The sequence below is a fragment of the Prorops nasuta genome, unplaced genomic scaffold, assembly GCF_024137725.1.
Source record: "Prorops nasuta isolate Cenicafe-Biocafe unplaced genomic scaffold, Cenicafe_Pnas_1.2 PNAS00024, whole genome shotgun sequence".
NCBI classification, from domain to species: domain Eukaryota; kingdom Metazoa; phylum Arthropoda; class Insecta; order Hymenoptera; family Bethylidae; genus Prorops; species Prorops nasuta.
The window spans coordinates 865,291-886,054 of NW_027116821.1; the positions used below are offsets into that span (position 1 = coordinate 865,291).

Here is a 20,764-nt window from a genome sequence, read left to right on the forward strand (position 1 = left end):
TCTTGTAAAACTAAAATATACCGGATCTATTAATAAAAGAGGCCACCATTTGATGCATCTAAGTAGGAGCATTGGTTCCAACCAAAGAAGTGTCAAACTCAGTGATGCGTTGAAAGACTTTACTCTCTGTAAGTTAGATGGAGACCGACTGTATATATAAAAAGTAATTCCTTTTAATCTGTATTTAACTAAATTGTGTAACGTTATTCCCGTCAGTGCGAGGGGCCACTCACACTACGGGTTTTCCCATTACCTTCGCCCGTCCTTTTCTATCGGTATCAGGGCGCCAGTTGGTCAGTTGGGTGGCCAACAACCCTACGTTATCAATTGGGTCCTTCGACCCCATTCTCTATGCATCTTATACGGCCCTGCGGCCATGCATATGGACGGTAGCGGTAGCCAGGGTCGCTCAGTATGCTAGGTCGTGGAGAGAGGGGAGGGTTCCTTACGGAAGTCCGAGCCTCGCAGACCTGCCTGCTGAGGGGCATACATTTCTCCCTCACCACCCACACACACAGGTGGTGGTGAGGAGTGCGGGAACATGCGGTATCAATTGCCAAAGCATAGCGTTCTGCCAGGAGCGGACCACCACGGAGGCAATGTTCACGGCCCGTCCAGCCATAGCGCAAGCCTATGGGATTACGGAGGGCACCGGGACACATTCCAACGGGCTAACTACGCCCCTGCACAACCCACTATGCATTGGCCGGTATCCAGTCGTGACGTACGTGCAGGCTGGCCTATAGCACACGCCTCACGTACGCGAACCGACCCATGGATGTCTGAGTGCCGCGTCACGCGCTCACCAGCACGCACGGACACATCAGCACAGTCCCATGGTCGCGTTCCGACTGCCTGCTATGGCAGTCTGCGCACGACATTCGCGCAGCCTGCTTGACGCGCGTAACCAGCGTTCAAGCCAGACTCGATGTTCTATTTCCCCTCCTCGTGGGGACTTATAGACACTGCCATTGTTTTAGGACTCCCCGAGGCCGCTTCTCCTTATCTCAGGTTGCCTGGGTTGTTTGGCATGGCCCTGCCTTACTTCTCAGGACAATCTGGACATCGTTTACTGGAGCGCCGGTCTTTTCATCCGGGCCTCTGCCTGTCAACGGGGTCTATCCTTGACGTTAGCTATAATCCACTCGTGAGCCTATCTCACGAGTCGGTAACGTAGGGATTAATAATATCCACTGTTCGGTAGCTTTTATGTTCTTTATTCGGTATCTCGTATACGTAACGGGGAACTTCGTTACAATTGTTATGAATGAGTGTATGATTAGATATTCTTACTTTTCTGATTAGTTGCAACGTGTTTTTTTATGTTGCAGTTGCTTTAAGCTTATTCGATGGATTAATTCTTTGGGAAAGTAAGATCTTACATCACCGAATAGGAAAATCTTAATTTATTGTAATGATTGAGGATTAGTCAATATTATGAATGCAGATGTTCGTATGCAATAAATATTTATTGCATACGAACATCTGCATTCATAATATTGACTAATCCTCAATCATTACAATAAATTAAGATTTTCCTATTCGGTGATGTAAGATCTTACTTTCCCAAAGAATTAATCCATCGAATAAGCTTAAAGCAACTGCAACATAAAAAAACACGTTGCAACTAATCAGAAAAGTAAGAATATCTAATCATACACTCATTCATAACAATTGTAACGAAGTTCCCCGTTACGTATACGAGATACCGAATAAAGAACATAAAAGCTACCGAACAGTGGATATTATTAATCCCTACGTTACCGACTCGTGAGATAGGCTCACGAGTGGATTATAGCTAACGTCAAGGATAGACCCCGTTGACAGGCAGAGGCCCGGATGAAAAGACCGGCGCTCCAGTAAACGATGTCCAGATTGTCCTGAGAAGTAAGGCAGGGCCATGCCAAACAACCCAGGCAACCTGAGATAAGGAGAAGCGGCCTCGGGGAGTCCTAAAACAATGACAGTGTCTATAAGTCCCCACGAGGAGGGGAAATAGAACATCGAGTCTGGCTTGAACGCTGGTTACGCGCGTCAAGCAGGCTGCGCGAATGTCGTGCGCAGACTGCCATAGCAGGCAGTCGGAACGCGACCATGGGACTGTGCTGATGTGTCCGTGCGTGCTGGTGAGCGCGTGACGCGGCACTCAGACATCCATGGGTCGGTTCGCGTACGTGAGGCGTGTGCTATAGGCCAGCCTGCACGTACGTCACGACTGGATACCGGCCAATGCATAGTGGGTTGTGCAGGGGCGTAGTTAGCCCGTTGGAATGTGTCCCGGTGCCCTCCGTAATCCCATAGGCTTGCGCTATGGCTGGACGGGCCGTGAACATTGCCTCCGTGGTGGTCCGCTCCTGGCAGAACGCTATGCTTTGGCAATTGATACCGCATGTTCCCGCACTCCTCACCACCACCTGTGTGTGTGGGTGGTGAGGGAGAAATGTATGCCCCTCAGCAGGCAGGTCTGCGAGGCTCGGACTTCCGTAAGGAACCCTCCCCTCTCTCCACGACCTAGCATACTGAGCGACCCTGGCTACCGCTACCGTCCATATGCATGGCCGCAGGGCCGTATAAGATGCATAGAGAATGGGGTCGAAGGACCCAATTGATAACGTAGGGTTGTTGGCCACCCAACTGACCAACTGGCGCCCTGATACCGATAGAAAAGGACGGGCGAAGGTAATGGGAAAACCCGTAGTGTGAGTGGCCCCTCGCACTGACGGGAATAACGTTACACAATTTAGTTAAATACAGATTAAAAGGAAGTACTTTTTATATATACAGTCGGTCTCCATCTAACTTACAGAGAGTAAAGTCTTTCAACGCATCACTGAGTTTGACACTTCTTTGGTTGGAACCAATGCTCCTACTTAGATGCATCAAATGGTGGCCTCTTTTATTAATAGATCCGGTATATTTTAGTTTTACAAGATATTGTGTGTTGAAAACGTTTGGTACTCCACATTTCATATTAAGCTGCAAAACATTATTATACTCACAAAGAATAGTATTCTCATTTAGCTATTGCCAAAGTACGTCATTAAACAATAAATACTTATCTGAAACCTAAGAAATCTTTGTACGTTCATCAGTAGTAGCAATTACTTATCTACATTTACATTAGGTACAGCTAAATTACTGCTATCTCCTTACATGCGACTTCTGTTGAAAACTCCTAAATAGATTGTCATATTTAGTATTTTTCTTGTGGAAACATTTCTCTCAATCTTCACAGATAAATGTGGCTTTCTTACATATTGATGTGACATATTACCATTCGAATTAATAAATTCATTAGATGGTATTAAACTGCATCGATATGGAGGTGCACACTGTAATTGGAAAGAACAGAAAAATTAACCAATATATCCATTGTTAAGATAATGTAAAACGCATAGAAATATATGTATTTAAAAAAAATAGTTGCTTTTGTATGAGCTTTCACAGAGTAAATATTTTCCTCAAATTGTTGCACTACTGCAGTAATCACTTGTTTGGATCAAATAAATTGCTACAGTTTGATACCACAGTTCCTCTGTTAGTAGAGCACATCCTATTATATTCTATATAAAGTTTAGTGATAACCATATTTCGCATTAACCTGTAAAACAAAATTATTCTCACAAAGAATGTTATTCTTGTTTAACTAATTAGATTAGTAAATTTAATTAATGTTAAACACTCATCTAAAATCAGAATATCATTATAACCTATATCAATAATATTTTAGAAAACTTTTATTTTCGACTGTCATAATTGAACTCTTTAAAAACTGCTACCAACTCTCTCCAAATCAAACTATAGTTTCAAATTATGCACACCTCACTTCCGGAATTTAGCTACATAGATGTAAATTCTATAGATGGGTGCACGCAGTGTAAAAATTTTTTCGAAAGATTTACACTCTACCATTAAATTTTCTTAAGCCCAAAACACTCATAATTTATAATAGTTTATGTGACACATATTATATATTGCGGGTATACGGGCCTTTACTAAAACACGTAGAAAAACATAAATATTAAAGAAAAATAAAACTTTGTTAATTTTTATTTTTATTTTTAGATGTCACAGTTTGTATTGGATATAATAATTGAATCATGAGATTGAAGAAAATGTATATCTATACGCACTGAATCAAGAACAGTTATATATTTCTATTATTGCACTTGCAATTACATTAATTAATTTTATCAAGCGAAAAGCAAAGGTAGATATTACTTACAATATTGTACTGCTCTTAAAAGATTTGTTTTCGTTGCCTACACTTAAAAACACTTTTGTACACTTTTTCATGGTTAAGGCTTCATCGTTTAAATTGGAACTAGAAAAAGTACATAAAGTGTAAACAACAAAAACAGATTTAATATGTAGTATACTCACCAGTAATGAGAAATGATTTTATTTTTGTTACAGATACTTGTCAAAAGTAATTGGACTATATTTCATTATATTGAAATGGAAAAAGGTTTAGAAATTTGTTAAATGTTACAACCACATGACATATGAGAAAACGAATACATAGGATATATGATGGCAGAGTTATTAGTGTTTAGCGATCCAATCATGACAATGAGTAATCAAATCTTCTCAGATCCTGGTAAACTATACATATTCTACAGTAAAGTAATTTGTTCGTTGAATCAAAGCTCTGATTTAACAGTGTAAAATTGATTTATATCTTATCAGCTATGATGCTTTTAAGGATGTTATAGTACTTATAGTATGAGACTTTTTTACTTAGTCTATCCTCAAGAATATGTGCTTAAAATTAAAAACATCATTGCTGATACATTCTGTATACTTTTTGACCTCATTTTAATTAATAAATGTTTCTTTTTAGTTTATTTGTTAAGCTTTTTATTTATACAAGCCCTAAAAACTTATACAGTTAAAAAAACATGTATTTTAGTCTGTAAACAGGGCTTATTTGAACATTGAGAAAACTTGAATACATAAATATTTTCCAAATAGCACTTTTTAAAAATGAAAACTAATTTATGATTATTGTTCATAAATTATTTTTTATTTTTAATAAATCGTATTTGGATAACATTTAGGTATTCGAGTTTTCTTAATGGTCGAATAACTCTTGTCAAAATAATATACTATACACATGATACACACACGCACGCACACGTAACCTATATGCACAAACACAAATACATATATTAGTTGGTTTCCATATATTCGCCCAGGCGGCGCTGAAAACACCATACTGGCGTTACATTTTCTTAACACGGCAGTGTCCTCCCCCTGAGCCAAACGTGGTTGATCAAATCTTCGCGTTGCGACTTTGACTCTACCAAGTCGCCGTACTTTCTTTGTAAAACTTAAATTATAACTGTAAATATATGGAGTCAGAATAAACGACAATTACTCCCCGGAGTTAGTAGTTATCCACTTTATCATCCATCATCCAAGTTGGAACTTACTCACGTCAGCCCCCACATAAATTGGTGACCCCGACGTGATCTGAAGACCTGTTGAATTCTACAAAGAATTACTGAAAGTTGAGGATTCGTCGAGAAGCAAAATGCCCAATATCACGAGATCGCCACCTGTTTATGGGTCACAAGCAGCTGAAGAAGATTCGCGGATTGATCCGAACCAAGCAGCAAACAATCAAGGTGCCGTCCTTTCAACCGAATCTCAAGATTCAAGCAACATTAACGAGATCCAAGCTGTATGGAAACAGAAGTTACCTACGTTCATGAGTGATGCACCAGACGCCTGGTTTATTCTGGTGGAAGCGCAATTTACTGCCTCCAGAATTACAAGCGACGATACTAAATATTTGGCTGTCCTTCGTGCCCTTGACGCGGACACGCTGCGGCAGTTAACGGACATCATAAGACGACCTCCAGCAAAGGACAAATTTGAATATCTGAAAAGTGTAATACTCAACCGTTTATTGGAATCAAGAGCAAGACAAGTTGATCGGCTGCTGAAAAACCTGGCTCTTGGCGACAAAAAACCTTCTCAATTGCTTCGAGAAATGCAGGACCTTGCCAAAGGAGAAGTAGGACCAGAGATGAAACGGGAGATTGCTCATGCGAGGTCCCGAGGCAATCCCTACCGGTAGGCGGCGCTGGTGTTGGCAAACGCGTGTCTCAGGTCCATCCGTCCATCTAACCCCTAACGCCATCTATCGGAAGAGACCACGAAGCACGAGCGTTAAGCTTAGAATAGGGTAAAACATATATGCATTGTTGCCAGAAAGCGGAATAAAGAGAGAGCGGAGATATTTTCTCGGACCTCTCTGTCTTTCTCGCTGTTAGCTTCTAGCAGAAGAGTCGAGGCAAAATCTTTCCGTTTCGCTTTGCCGAAAATCTACCAATATTCGATGTCATTTATATTTGCAGGCCAATGCCTTTATACATGATTTTTTCAGCATATTTATTTATCAGCATTGACTTATTTAAATCAATAATAAATTAAGGAAATGCGTATTTGATATATAATAATTATTTTAACTATAATTTCATCGTTATATTTCGCTTATTTCCGTAAAATCTGCATTTCTTTAGTTTATTATTGATTATTGTAAGTCAATGGCAATTTAAAAAAATTTAATCTTAAAAAAAAAAGAAAAGTAACGATCAGGAATCGAACCCGGACCCACGAATCGCCACGCGATTACCTTACCGCCTAGACCACGAGGCTTCTTCAGTGCACCGTAAACAGATAGTCTTTTTAAGGGCTTGAAATCTTCTATTGAACCATATAAATAAACGAAGAACCGACAGCTTTATTCATTATTATTCTGTCATAATGGTACACAAATTAAGGAATAATTATATTTTGAATAGTTCTCAAAAGCTTTTCCAATAGCCAAGAACGAAGATAAATAATCAACGCTCGCAGTTTCCGTTCTTGGTTATTGGAAAAGCTTTTGAAAATCTACATTATATAATTATTCTTTAATTTGTGTACCATTATGATAGAATAATAATGAATAAAGATGTCGGTTCTTCGTTTATTTATATGGTTCAATAGAAGATTTCAAGCCCTTAAAAAGACTATCTGTTTACGGTGCACTGAAGAAGCCTCGTGGTCTAGGCGGTAAGGTAATCGCGTGGCGATTCGTGGGTCCGGGTTCGATTCCTGATCGGTACTTTTCTTTTTTTTTTAAGATTAAATTTTTTTAAATTGCCATTGACTTACAATAATCAATAATAAACTAAAGAAATGCAGATTTTACGGAAATAAGCGAAATATAACGATGAAATTATAGTTAAAATAATTATTATATATCAAATACGCATTTCCTTAATTTATTATTGATTTAAATAAGTCAATGCTGATAAATAAATATGCTGAAAAAATCATGTATAAAGGCATTGGCCTGCAAATATAAATGACATCGAATATTGGTAGATTTTCGGCAAAGCGAAACGGAAAGATTTTGCCTCGACTCTTCTGCTAGAAGCTAACAGCGAGAAAGACAGAGAGGTCCGAGAAAATATCTCCGCTCTCTCTTTATTCCGCTTTCTGGCAACAATGCATATATGTTTTACCCTATTCTAAGATTAACGCTCGTGCTTCGTGGTCTCTTCCGATAGATGGCGTTAGGGGTTAGATGGACGGATGGACCTGAGACACGCGTTTGCCAACACCAGCGCCGCCTACCGGTAGGGATTGCCTCGGGACCTCGCATGAGCAATCTCCCGTTTCATCTCTGGTAGGACCTGAAATTTTACATCAGTTATGGCTCGAGAGACTGCCTGCTCATATTCGTCCTCATCTTTTGACTTCAAACAACATGGGCCTAGATGGGCTGGCTGAGATGGCTGACCGATTGATGGATGTTTTCAGTTCTTCATACGTGATGGCTACAACTACGAATGGTCAAGAAATTTACGCTCAACGCCTGGAACAGAAGTTATCTGACATGCAAGCATTGATTGTGAATTGCATGCAGGAGATTAAAGAGTTAAAAACCCACAGTGCAACTAATTCAACAAAAGGCAGAAGTTTCGAGAACAGGTCCAGGACGAGATCTCGATCAAAGTCCCCAGCACGCGCATCCCATTTATGCTACTTTCACGAGAAATTCGGCAAACAGGCTTTGAAATGTGCAGAAGGATGCTTGCTCTATGCAGACTTTAGGAAGCAGGCGGAAAATTAAGTACGCTGTCATCAATTAAAACAACCGATGGCAGCAGGATTAACCAAGTAGACCTGGAAAAAAGGTTACATTTAAGAGACAAGAAAACTGGTCAGAAATTTCTGATAGATTCTGGATCAGTCATATCAATCGTCCGAGTAGGTCATACAAAGAAAACAGTGCCAACGACAAACTTGATGTTGTATGCTGCAAACTCTACGCAGATATCAACATATGGAACTCAAACACTTGACCTTGACTTGGGCCTAAGAAGATGCTTCAAATGGTCTTTTGTCATTGCGGATATTCCAACGGCAATAATAGGTGCTGATTTCCTTTGTTATTTTAACCTTTTAATTGACCTCAAGCACGGCAGATTGATCGATTCAAACACTAAGCTTACCTCGAAAGGAGAAATACTTAGAGTCGATACAATAAACCTATCAACGATTGACTCTACATTACCATATTCAGATTTACTCGCTCAGTATGTCGAGATTACGAAGCCAAACGGCAAACATACGCTAAAAGAGTCGAACTTCGCTCATCATATTAACACTGCAGGTGCTCCAGTTTTTGCACGATTCAGGAAGATCTTCGGAGAGAAAGCTGCTGCAGCAAAAGCCGAAATCGCCAATCTACTGGATGCCGGAATTCTTCAACCCTCACGAAGTCCATGGGCAAGTCCCATCCACGTTGTTCCTAAAAAAGATGGAAACTATAGACTTTGTGGAGACTATCGCAGGTTAAATGCGATCACGGTGCCAGACCGCTACGCTCCACCGCTGATACAAGACGTCTTTCCGATGCTTCATGGAAAAACCATATTCTCATCACTCGATCTGGAAAAGGCGTACAACCAAATACCAATGAACAAGGAGGACATTCCCAAAACGGCTATAAATACTCCATGGGGACTCTATGAGTATCTAGTCATGCCATTTGGACTCAAGAATGCAACGCAAACGTTTCAAAGATACATAAATCATTTATTCCGAGGTCTGGATTTTACATTCGTCTACGTGGACGACATATTAATAATGTCTGAGGATGAAAGACAACATAAAATACACTTGAAAGCTGTTTTTGAGATCCTCAAGGAGTCTTGCCTTTCTATCAATTTCAGCAAATGCAAATTGGGACAATCAGAAATTGATTTTCTTGGCTTTAAAATAAACAAAAATGGATATTCACCTACGACAGATAGAGTAGAGAAGATTTTGAACTTCCCTAGACCTGAAAATGTCATGGAGCTACGACGGTTTCTTGGGATGTTAAATTATTATCGACGATCCATACCTGATGCAGCCTTTCATCAGGCACCACTAAACGATTATTTGAAATCTTCAAAGAAAAATGATAAAACCGCTATTGTATGGAACAAAGTGTCTAAGGAAGCATTCGAACATTGCAAAAGGAGCTTGACAGACTCCACATCATTAAAATTTCCTACTATTAATGCAGAGTTACGTCTGACGTCCGATGCATCCACCACAGCTATAGGGGCAGTGTTGGAACAAAAGGAAAACGATACATGGCATCCCATCGGATTCTTCTCACGGAAACTTAGTCCCACCGAACGACGGTACTCCACATATGACAGGGAGTTGCTCGGTATATTCGCAGCAGTGAAACATTTTGAATACTTAGTTGATGGACGCCATTTTGCCATACGTACTGACCATAAGCCACTAGTACATGTTTTTGAGCAGAAACATCAGAAACTCTCTGACCGCCAATTAAGACAAACTGAGTACATTTCTCAGTTCTCCACTCACATCCAGTATGTCAAAGGGGATGAAAATATGGTGGCTGACACTTTATCACGAATCAACAGCATCCAGATGCCAACGTCACTTGATGCTTCAACAATTTAAGAGGCTCAGGAGGAAGACGAGGAACTAAAACATCTGATTGAGAATCCTACTTCGCTGAATCTTCAAAAACTGGTAATAGAACCTGGTGTTGAAATATACTGTCACGTCTCAGAAAACAGAGTGAAGCCATATCTGCCTACATCACTTAGACGACAAGCTTTCAATGTGTTGCATGGATTGGTGCATCCTAGTATTCGCTCCACTTCCAAGTTGCTGAAAGAAAGGTACGTGTAGCCTAACATTGGCAAAGATTCCACACAATGGGCAAGAGAGTGCATCGAGTGCCAGCGATCCAAGGTGCATAAGCACAACAGACTAATTCCAAACCACATAGACGTACCTGAAAATAGATTCAATCATATACATGTTGACATTATCATCTTACCTGTAGTGAACGGTTTTCAATATTGTCTAACAATAATTGATCGTTTCTCACGGTGGCCTGAAGCAGTACCCTTAAAGGATATGACTGCAGATACAGTTACACAGGCTTTATTCTCCAGCTGGATATCAAGATTTGGAACACCACTAACCATCACAAGTGATCAAGGTGCACAGTTTGAATCAGCAATTTTTCATTCGCTTGCACAAGTTGTAGGTGCCAAGAAGATCAGAACCACCGCCTATCATCCTCAATCAAATGGCTTGGTAGAGCGGTAGCACAGGACCCTCAAGACAGCACTAATGTGCTCAGCGAAACCCTGGACTGATGTACTCCCCACGGTGCTACTTGGACTGAGGACATCATTCAAAGAAGATCTTCAAACGACACCAGCAGAGCTTCTATACAGCACTACTCTTAGGATCCCAGGCGCGACTTCTTCATAACACTGGACTAACCAGCTGATCCTCAAATTTTTCTGGACAGACATAGGGAGGTAATGCGTGCACTAAGACCTACACCCACAGCTCATCACAACAAGGCCAAAATGTTTGTATTGAAGGATCTCAACTCCTGCACACATGTCTTCATTAGATGCGACAGTGTAAAAAGGCCTCTAGAACCTCCTTATTCGGGACCCTACAAAATGCTTAAAAGAATTTCAGATAGAGTGTACCAAATGGACGTTGATGGTGAAGAAAAGAACTTATCTGTAGATCGACTCAATCCAGCCTATATCTGCAAGACGGATCAGGACCTTGGGAGTTTACAAGATGACCACGAGCAATCAGAAACATCCCAACCACCACACGTGTGGCATTCATCGATGGACCCATCGCCTCGCACCTATCGGAAAGTTCAATTCAAGATTGACAGCTAACCTCAAAACTGGCGTTTTTTCTTAAGGTAGTTGTCGTGCAAATAATGTTATCGACAAAAGTGTTTAATTTGTTTAATATCAATAGTAGGTATTATAATTTAACTGTTCTGAAAATTTGAAATTAATTGACCGTTTAGAACTAAAGTTATCTGCTTTCAAAGTTCGAAATTTTAACATGGAAAGCAATGGGGATCGCTATGATTGTACGAATCTACAATTAAATACAAGAAAAATAATCGACAGATTTTCTTCAAAAAAGAATAGCAAATAAATGAATATGTTTGTCGTCTGAAAAAAAAAATGAAATTTATTGACCGCATAGTTTTTTAATGAAAGCAAAAATAATTGTAACGTGTAATGGACACGTCGTATCAAATGAAAACCTAAAAATGTGGCAACACTGTAAACTCTAAATTGTCTTATGCGCGGGAATTCAAACTTTTTATATGAAAACACAAACAACAGTTGATATATTTTGAGAATTTAATATTTATTAATTATAAAGGAAAACGATAAAATACAATTAATAAAAAACAATTATTAAACCTTTGAATATCATGCAACAAAAATAAACAATAATTTACTTTGTTTATAATTAAATAATAAAATTACTTTGTAAAAAATTTATAATTTCGCTTATAATTCTTTTATTTTTGGTTACTTTTGGCTTGCCGTTTTTTAATTCCGTTAAAATTTTAATAACGCCTGTTTCTCCTTCTTCTTCATATTTCTTTTTCATTATTTCATAAGTTATATTCTCCTTAGCCATTTTTCTTAAAATACCATCTTTTACAACATGTTTAAATGGCTGTAATAATAGTAGCGTAATACAAATCTTATCTATTTCTAAGATATTATTTACAGATTCGCTAAATGATTTAGCATTATTGAGAATGTCATCACTATTTAAATAGGTTGATGATAGCGATTTCAATACTTCCACATCATACAACGCTTCATGGAATGTTCCGTTTGATGGTTCAATTAATAAATCATTTGCTAATATCTGCAGCTTAAATTTTCCTGCACCTTTTCTTTCCGGAAAATGTCTTTTAAATAAAATCAGAGTATCAGAAAAGCCAGCAATAACTTTACAATCTTGTATCATATTACAATTCAAAATAGCTCTAATTAGATGGGAACTATCAAAAAATCCATTGTGTGCTACAAGTACACATGGTTTGTCTGGTATACTCAAAAATTGTAGAAAAGAATATAAAGCATCAATCAACGGAATTGTTAATAATTTCCTTAGGTGTAAATATAAATGCCCATTAACATTACTCAAACCAGTGTATCGAGAAGCTTCAGAACTAATACTTTGCGTTGGAGTAATGTATACGCTAAATTTATATTGCTCGTATTGTGCTGCAATTTGTAAAATTTCGTCATTTTTGTGGAATCCTGACGTTTCTAAATCGAAATAAACAATGCTGCAAGTTTCTGAAGAGATTTTATCTGTAGTAGTACTTAAATAAATATTTAAACCTGAAAAATCTAAAATATTATCGGACTTATTTGCATCATTAAAAAAACCACAATTGGTCTGATATTGTATTCCTTCTGATTTTTCATTTTTATTTTTCAAATTATCTCTTTTTTCGCCTATTATTATTCTCCTTCGTTTTATTGGCAATAATTTGGATCTTATGGATTTATTTAATCTACTTTTGTCTTGTCGAGATGCAAAACGTGCTGTTTGCTTTCCTGGAGACAATTGCAATTTTTTCTCAACTTGTAATAAATGCTTGTCACCTTCATTTTTTGTACATATTGAGCTAGCATATCGGAAATCAGCAGACTCGCTGCGGCTATAACAACAATTTTTTGGAGCTTTATGTGCCATAATGTTGTTAATGCTTTCGTTAGCCTGGCTGGAAGCAGTAATACTAAATTTATGCGCATTATTCGCATACCTATAAAATACTTCTTTCAATGTATTATACAGCTCTTCTTGTTTTAACAAAACAGTTTGTTGAGAAGTTCGATCTTTTCCTTGCAGGCACCATGAACCACAGTTTTCATGGTTGTTAAATAAATGATCAGGTATACTACGCATTGCATTTGCAAGTTCAAGGCTGTTACCTTTATTCTGGGTAATAGCATAGCAAAGACACTTTTTTATGTGCGGAACGACATTTTTCTTCCTCATCTCACTAAATTGTGTTCGTAATTTATACAGATCACTGTTAAATAATTTATGCAAATGATTTCTATCGGAAAGTTTAAATATTTTTTTATTTGCTCCTTTACGAACTGCTGATATGGTAGAGCTATCCTCGTCTCCGATTAACACTCTAACGTTTAAGCATGAATTTTGCAAGATGTTACTTTGATTACTTAATAAATTCCCAACAGCAGGCTCCATCGCTTTAGCACTGCCTTGGAAATTTTGACGACAATCGTGGTCTTCTTTTTTATGACCTATATCGCATAACATACATTTACGGTTGCACGTCGCATAGTCCAATACTTTCCCACTTAAAAATCCAATTATGCAGCCGTATCCATTGAGGCTATCTTAGCTTCGTCCATTCCCACGTTTGCTCCAAGCCATATCGTAAGATACGATAATATTAATGATCTCTCCTACTGCAGAATCAAATTTAGAAGTATTATCTGAAGAATTATCGCTTAAATGATCACCATAATCAATAGCAGAGTGAAGGGATTGGTAATAGGGGTAAATTTCATTAAATATTTCTGAAGGTCTGAAAATAATGTAGAGGACAAAAACAAAATTAGATTTCAGAATTGAATAATATATTTTGATTTTATTCAGTTGAAGAATAAAAACAGTCATTTTTTTATTTATCAGTTACAATTAAGTATCTTATTAATTAAATTTTTTATCATATATTGTAGATATACTGTAAAAAATGACAAAATGAATGTTTTCATATTAGAATTATGTAAAGCTAACTTAATATTGATAATTAATTTTTTATGTTAGCAATCAGGTGGTAACATAAAGAAGCTGGTCAGTTTACTAAAAAATTGCTTGAACTGAATAATAATGTTAAATTATTAAATAATAATTGTCACAACTTTAAAAATTCTTACAACTCTTTACTCAATTTGTCTATTTCTTTAATGACAAGTTGTCGCTCTTCATCACAAGCAAGTTGACAGCTTTCCTTAGCAACAGCTTCTATGGCTGGCCCAACTTCTCGCTCATAGCGTTTAAATAAATCTTTTGATATCACTGGTATGTTCAAGCAAGCTAAAACTTTATTTAGTGCTGTGCAGCCAATACCTGAATGTAAGCAACCTGAAATAATTTTGTGTATACTGTTACATTTGACGTATATGATAAAAATAGTTTATGATGCAGTAAATAATATAAATTAAAAGACAGAAAATTACCCAGTATGGCCTTTGTATTTACATTTGCGTGCTTCGAGTTACTGGCTGTCCTGTGCATTTTACCTGTTTCTACCTTTGTTAAAATGTTACAATCATCACAATTAATCCAGAAAACAGAATTTAAACCTAAACGGTTTTCTTTTTTCACATTCTTCAGTGATAAAACATGTTTGCATTTACAGCATACTAGATTATTCGCAAGTTCCTTTAGGTCCACTATGCGTCTTCCATCCAGTAGGTTAGAATCAGCAACATTATTATTTGCTAATAAATTTTCTTCTTTTCTTTTTCGTCCTTCTTGCATTTGTAGAACAAACTTCTTCTGTTTATCTAGTACTTTTTCTTTTACAAATCTTCCTTTTAGTCTTAACTGTTTTGACATTTTTAAAAATTATTTTCTACTATATTTCACTCACAATATTTACGCGTGACAGCTAACGTACAGTTAGTTGTTGGGTTATAAACAAGTGCGCACTGCGCATGCGATATAAATCAGTGTTGCCAGATACGTGTGCTTTTGGTACAGGCTTAAACAAAATTGTTTGAAAAACTTTTGACTGGGACAGTACAACGACAACTACCTTAAGGGGGGAGTACTTGTGGCAGCACTGAACAGTACGATAAATGGCAACAGCACCTATGGCCGTATTTATAGACGTTACTCACACTCACACTCAATTTGAGAGGGAGCCTCATGTAAATTCTACTCAACTGTGAGGGAGCCTTTATCTAGTTGACTTCCAAGAGTAGTTGAGTTCGGATCGGAATTAAACTCTTTTCACTCCGACGGAGCTTTCCCTAGAATTCCCTATTCACTCCGTCTAGTAATTCTGTGTCCGGGAGCTAGTTAGAGAGTGAATAGGGAATATGGAAGAGCTGTGATAGCTAATTGCTATTCTATCCCCACTTCTAAAAGGCAAATAGGGGTAAGGATAAATAAGAAATATTGGCACTAATTGGGAGCTCCGTCTGACTAGTTTAAGCGGGAAAGAAGCAAAATTGACAAATGTTGGTTTCATTATTTTGGAATTAAATTTCAAACGTTTGTTTATATAAATCTAAGGGCCTGATAAAGTAAGTGAAATAAAATTTAAAATAATACAATATCGTGTATAGTTAAAAAATTAATCTTTTATTTCTTTTTAACAGTTGTTATGAATAATGAATTTAGTTCGTGTAGACTCTACCAATTTTAATTTAATTTATTTTGATAAAATAAAAATGGATGTCCTACTGCAAGAAAAAAGTAGTGAGTAGTTTATAAAATTATATTAAAAATATATGGAGGGATAAAGTTGCTACTGGAATTTTTCATTTTTGCTGTACTACTAAATTATTGCAATTAATTGAAAGAAGACAGTTATCAAAATAAATTAAATTAAAATTGGTAGAGTCTACACGAACTATATTCATTATTCATAACAACTGTTAAAAAGAAATAAAAGATTAATTTTTTAACTATACACGATATTGTATTATTTTAAATTTTATTTCACTTACTTTATCAGGCCCTTAGATTTATATAAACAAACGTTTGAAATTTAATTCCAAAATAATGAAACCAACATTTGTCAATTTTGCTTCTTTCCCGCTTAAACTAGTCAGACGGAGCTCCCAATTAGTGCCAATATTTCTTATTTATCCTTACCCCTATTTTCCTTTTAGAAGTGGGGATAGAATAGCAATTAGCTATCACAGCTCTTCCATATTCCCTATTCACTCTCTGGACGTTTATTTTCAGGGATTAGATCCAGATCTCGGGTCAAACTTACCGCAGTGTCGCAACTTACGAAAAAAAAATACTAGATCACCCTAGACTAATCCGGATCTAGTGAGGAGGCTTTCGCGAGAGTGAATCCGGATCCAGATTTAAGTAGAGTAATTACGGCCTATTCAGGTATGGAAATTTTAACTGTCATCAGTGGCATTATTCTAATCAACAAAAGGTAAATATTAAATGTCCAATTTGTTTTGCTAAAGATAAAGAAAGAAGTATAATAATCATTAATAATTTTCACTTTTTATATAATATATTAATTGTCTTACATAATTTCTCTTAATAACATATTATTTACAGATTAAACAATGGATTATATGAATTTATGGAATATTTTATTTGAAAATGATGAGGAGGAAGATGATGTATTATTATCATCCTCCTCATCATTTTCAAATAAAATATTCCATAAATTCATATAATCCATTGTTTAATCTGTAAATAATATGTTATTAAGAGAAATTATGTAAGACAATTAATATATTATATAAAAAGTGAAAATTATTAATGATTATTATACTTCTTTCTTTATCTTTAGCAAAACAAATTGGAAATTTAATATTTACCTTTTGTTGATTAGAATAATGCCACTAATGACAGCTAAAATTTCCACACCTGAATAGGCCCTAATTACTCTACTTAAATCTGGATCCGGATTCACTCTCGCGAAAGCCTCCTCACTAGATCCGGATTAGTCTAGGATGATCTAGTATTTTTTTTTCGTAAGCTGCGACACTGCGGTAAGTCTGATCCGAGATCTGGATCTAATCCCTGAAAATAAACGTCCTCTAACTTGCTCCCGGACACAGAATTACTAGACGGAGTGAATAGGGAATTCTAGGGAAAGCTCCGTCGGAGTGAAAAGAGTTTAATTCCGAACTCAACTAGTGAAAGCTTTTTTCAAATTATTTTGAGGATACGCCTTTACACCTCTACTACGCATTAACGTCATCAATACGGAAAAGTGCGTTTCAGCATACATTTTTAATTAAAACAGACTTTAGATTTATTATTCAAAGTTTTTCAATCCAAAATATACATATGTTAACTCGCGCTTTTTCGCTTGAATTATTGATGGTGATTGGCTCTATAATGCGGTTCCTAAATGCATCAAGAGATGCCATATATGCCGGTCAGAGACAGTCAGTAGTAGCAGAGATAAAACGGGAGATTGCTCATGCGAGGCAGCGTTGCCAAGTCCGCCATGTTGGAAGATACTACGCTGTATAGTTTGTTGGCGAGAATTGAATATACCACGCAAAATGTATAGTAAGTGTGATTCACAGAGAAGAAACGAAGTATAGTGTTTTAGGTATAATAAGCTCTCAGTGCTTTCGGACGTGTTTTGGCCATTAATCTTGCGTCGCGGCGTTGTGTAGTTAGAATCAGAGGGGCGAGGGGATTTCTAGGGAGTTTGTACGTAGCTGTTAAATGGCGCGATTAAGGAGGTTGGTCCGATTTAGAATTAACGAACAAATGTTGATACAAAACTTTGTATAAGCTTAGTAGTATTAGAAAAGTCACTATATTAATTTTTAGATTGTTTGGATACTTATACAATTAGATATAAATAAAATAATTTGTTACGATTTAACATGTAATCTTATGGGCAGGCAAATTTTTTCTCTCTTCATACTTAAAATACGCGAAGATTAACGAACAGAAACGTGTGAAACTCTTAGAAAAAGTTAATAAGTATCTAATGATTACATGACAGATTGAAACATATCGATTTGGTAACTGTACCATCAATAAATCAAAAATTTTCTTCGGGAAACTGCTGTTTTTTATAACGTCAACCTCCATTAAATGAAATAGTGGCAACGTCGCAATCGTCGTAGCCCGCGTTCTTTGAAAAGCATTCATCTATGCAGAATATATGAAAGGGAATTTGAGTTGATGGTTATTTAACAATAAAAGCAAAATAAGAACCTGAACAATAATTTATTAAATATCTAATAAACATGTTATTATTCCTGAAACATAATGCATGTATAATGCCTTATTTTTAAACATTTTTGGATGCCTTTGGAATATTTTATAATTAAAACTATATTGCAACATAAATACCTATACCTATAAATAATTGAAAGCCAGAAAACTTCCAAATAATATTATTTTGTAAAACTGGCGATCACCTGTTGTCTATGACAGAAGCAACGTTGCCAAATCTAATCTCTTACTACTTTAGTCAGTAGAGAGTCTACGATAAATCTCTTTTGACTTTAGACGTATGGAATCAACCTCCTTAACCCTCAATTTTATATCATCAACAAAAATAATATTTTCGGAAAACGATTGTGGACAAGAAGGAAGGATTTTAATAAATAACAGAGAAGACAAAATATATCAGATGAGTATAAATTAATAAAAAAAATGAAAATTATTGTGAATTTTTAAGAAAATATACTTTGTGGTTATTTTATTTTTGTTACAGTTGAAATCCGGTTATGATGACTTTCAATTAAGGAAAAAAGTAATTATAGACTAATAAATGAAAAAGTATTAAAACATGAAGCACTTCTCTGTATGGCCCAGTCATTTCAATAATTGTGACTTAATGTTATAATAGTGAATGTGTAAGCGATTAGTGCATATATAACAAACTCTTATTGTAAATTTAATAATCTTGTATGACAATGTTTTAATTGCTATTATTTTAAATTAAAGCTAGTTTAATTAACATATTTTTATTTCATCCCTTTCTCAAAATTCTAAACACACATGGTAATTACCTATTCTTGTAGTAGTCATATATTCGTTAAATTACATACAAAATTACAACTGTTTTATATTTGTAAAGCATAGCTGTTTGTTGCAATGATTTTTATTATTCAATGTGAGAGAAATCGCATTTTGTTTAGGTAAATGTCTTATTTATCCGCCACATCTTTCCATATCTTATGTAACATTTATATTTGCCTTGTTAGTTCTTTCTTTTAGTTTTCAAAATATACGATTAATTTTTTGCTATTTTTATATACACTCAGTTATAGCTATTCTATTGACTAATTAATCTTATAAATGTCAAGATAATTGGTAAACCATTGTTCTATTAAAGTTGAAGAATGGACACTTGAATTATTTTACTTATAATGTTTGGCATCTCTTCCATAGGATATCTTCTCTTTAAATTTGAGAGGATGTTGTTCTCCAATACATTTAAGGATACTGCTGAATTAATCTTGCTTTTAGCTTCAAATAATTCACATTTGGATATCGATAACCACATTATGTTTAGTCTATTCCTTTATTTTAATTTTGAAAATCTGCATAGCTCCATCCTCAGCACAGTGACATAGTAAACACATTACTATAATTTAATCTGAAATAAAATCCCACAAAGTACCACAAAATATTTATATCTTACATTTTATATTATAAAATTTATTGTTATACTTATCTAAAATGTTCAGTCCTTTATATACTTTTAAAAATTATTTTTATGTACATTTTACAAATTTCGTCACTTTATTTATTCACTTATACCATCAGAATATCAGCTGTCAGTAAGATTAAAACTGTCACTTTATTTCTTTATATTACTTTATAACTTGTGGTATGTATATACTAACATTTGTCTTGGCTCACGGACCATGCATTATGTATTTTGAAATTAGTAATTAGAAATATCTATATTGCGGTCCCTCTACAGTCTCTACCCTCTGACGTATTTCCGCCGACCAGTAGTATCAGCAGCGACTATAGCGTAGTACCCAAAATAGTACTACGCTATAGGATATGTCGCTTTTGGGTACAGTTGGGTGCAGAAATCTTGCATCAGGCGAGGGGAAGTAGGAATCTGAGGGGCGAAGGGATTTCTAGGGAGTTTGTCCGTAGCTGTCAAATGGCGCGATTAACCCTCAATTTTGGATCGTAAACAAAAATAATATTTTCGCAAAACGAATGCGGAAATGAAGGAAGGATTTTAATACATAACAGAGAAGACAAAATATATCAGATGAGTATAAATTAATAACAAAAAATTAAAATTATTGTGAATTTATAAGGAAATATATACTTTGTGGTTATTTTATTTCTGTTACAGGCTAAATCCTATTCTTCAAGAGTTTAAATCGCAGGAAAGAAATACTTAAAGACCAATGAATGAAAAAGGACTAATTTACAAAGCATTTCTGTGTGGCCCAGTAGTTTCAATAATTGTGACATAATGTTGTAATAGTGAATGTGTAAGCGATTACCGCGATTACTGTCTATACAAATAAATTTTATTATAAAACAATAATGATGTATGATAATGTTTTGATTCCTATTATTATAAAATAAAGCTAGTTCAATTAAAATTTATTATTTTAATTTCTTCCTTATCCCCACAAATTCTATACGTACATAGTAATTACATATTCTTGTA

At 35.9% G+C, this 20,764-nt stretch overlaps 1 protein-coding gene across 1 annotated transcript; it reads right to left on the reverse strand.

The window, feature by feature from the left end:
* Positions 1-11,620: 11,620 nt before the first annotated feature.
* Positions 11,621-15,097, reverse strand: LOC136781784 (uncharacterized). Its single transcript, XM_066740787.1, has 6 exons — positions 15,059-15,097; positions 14,616-14,985; positions 14,313-14,520; positions 13,791-13,960; positions 11,911-13,673; positions 11,621-11,632 (listed from the first exon to the last, which is right to left on the reverse strand). Exons 1-6 carry the CDS (start codon positions 15,095-15,097, stop codon positions 11,621-11,623), a joined length of 2,562 nt encoding a protein of 853 aa, XP_066596884.1.
* Between the last annotated feature and the right edge of the window lie 5,667 nt (positions 15,098-20,764).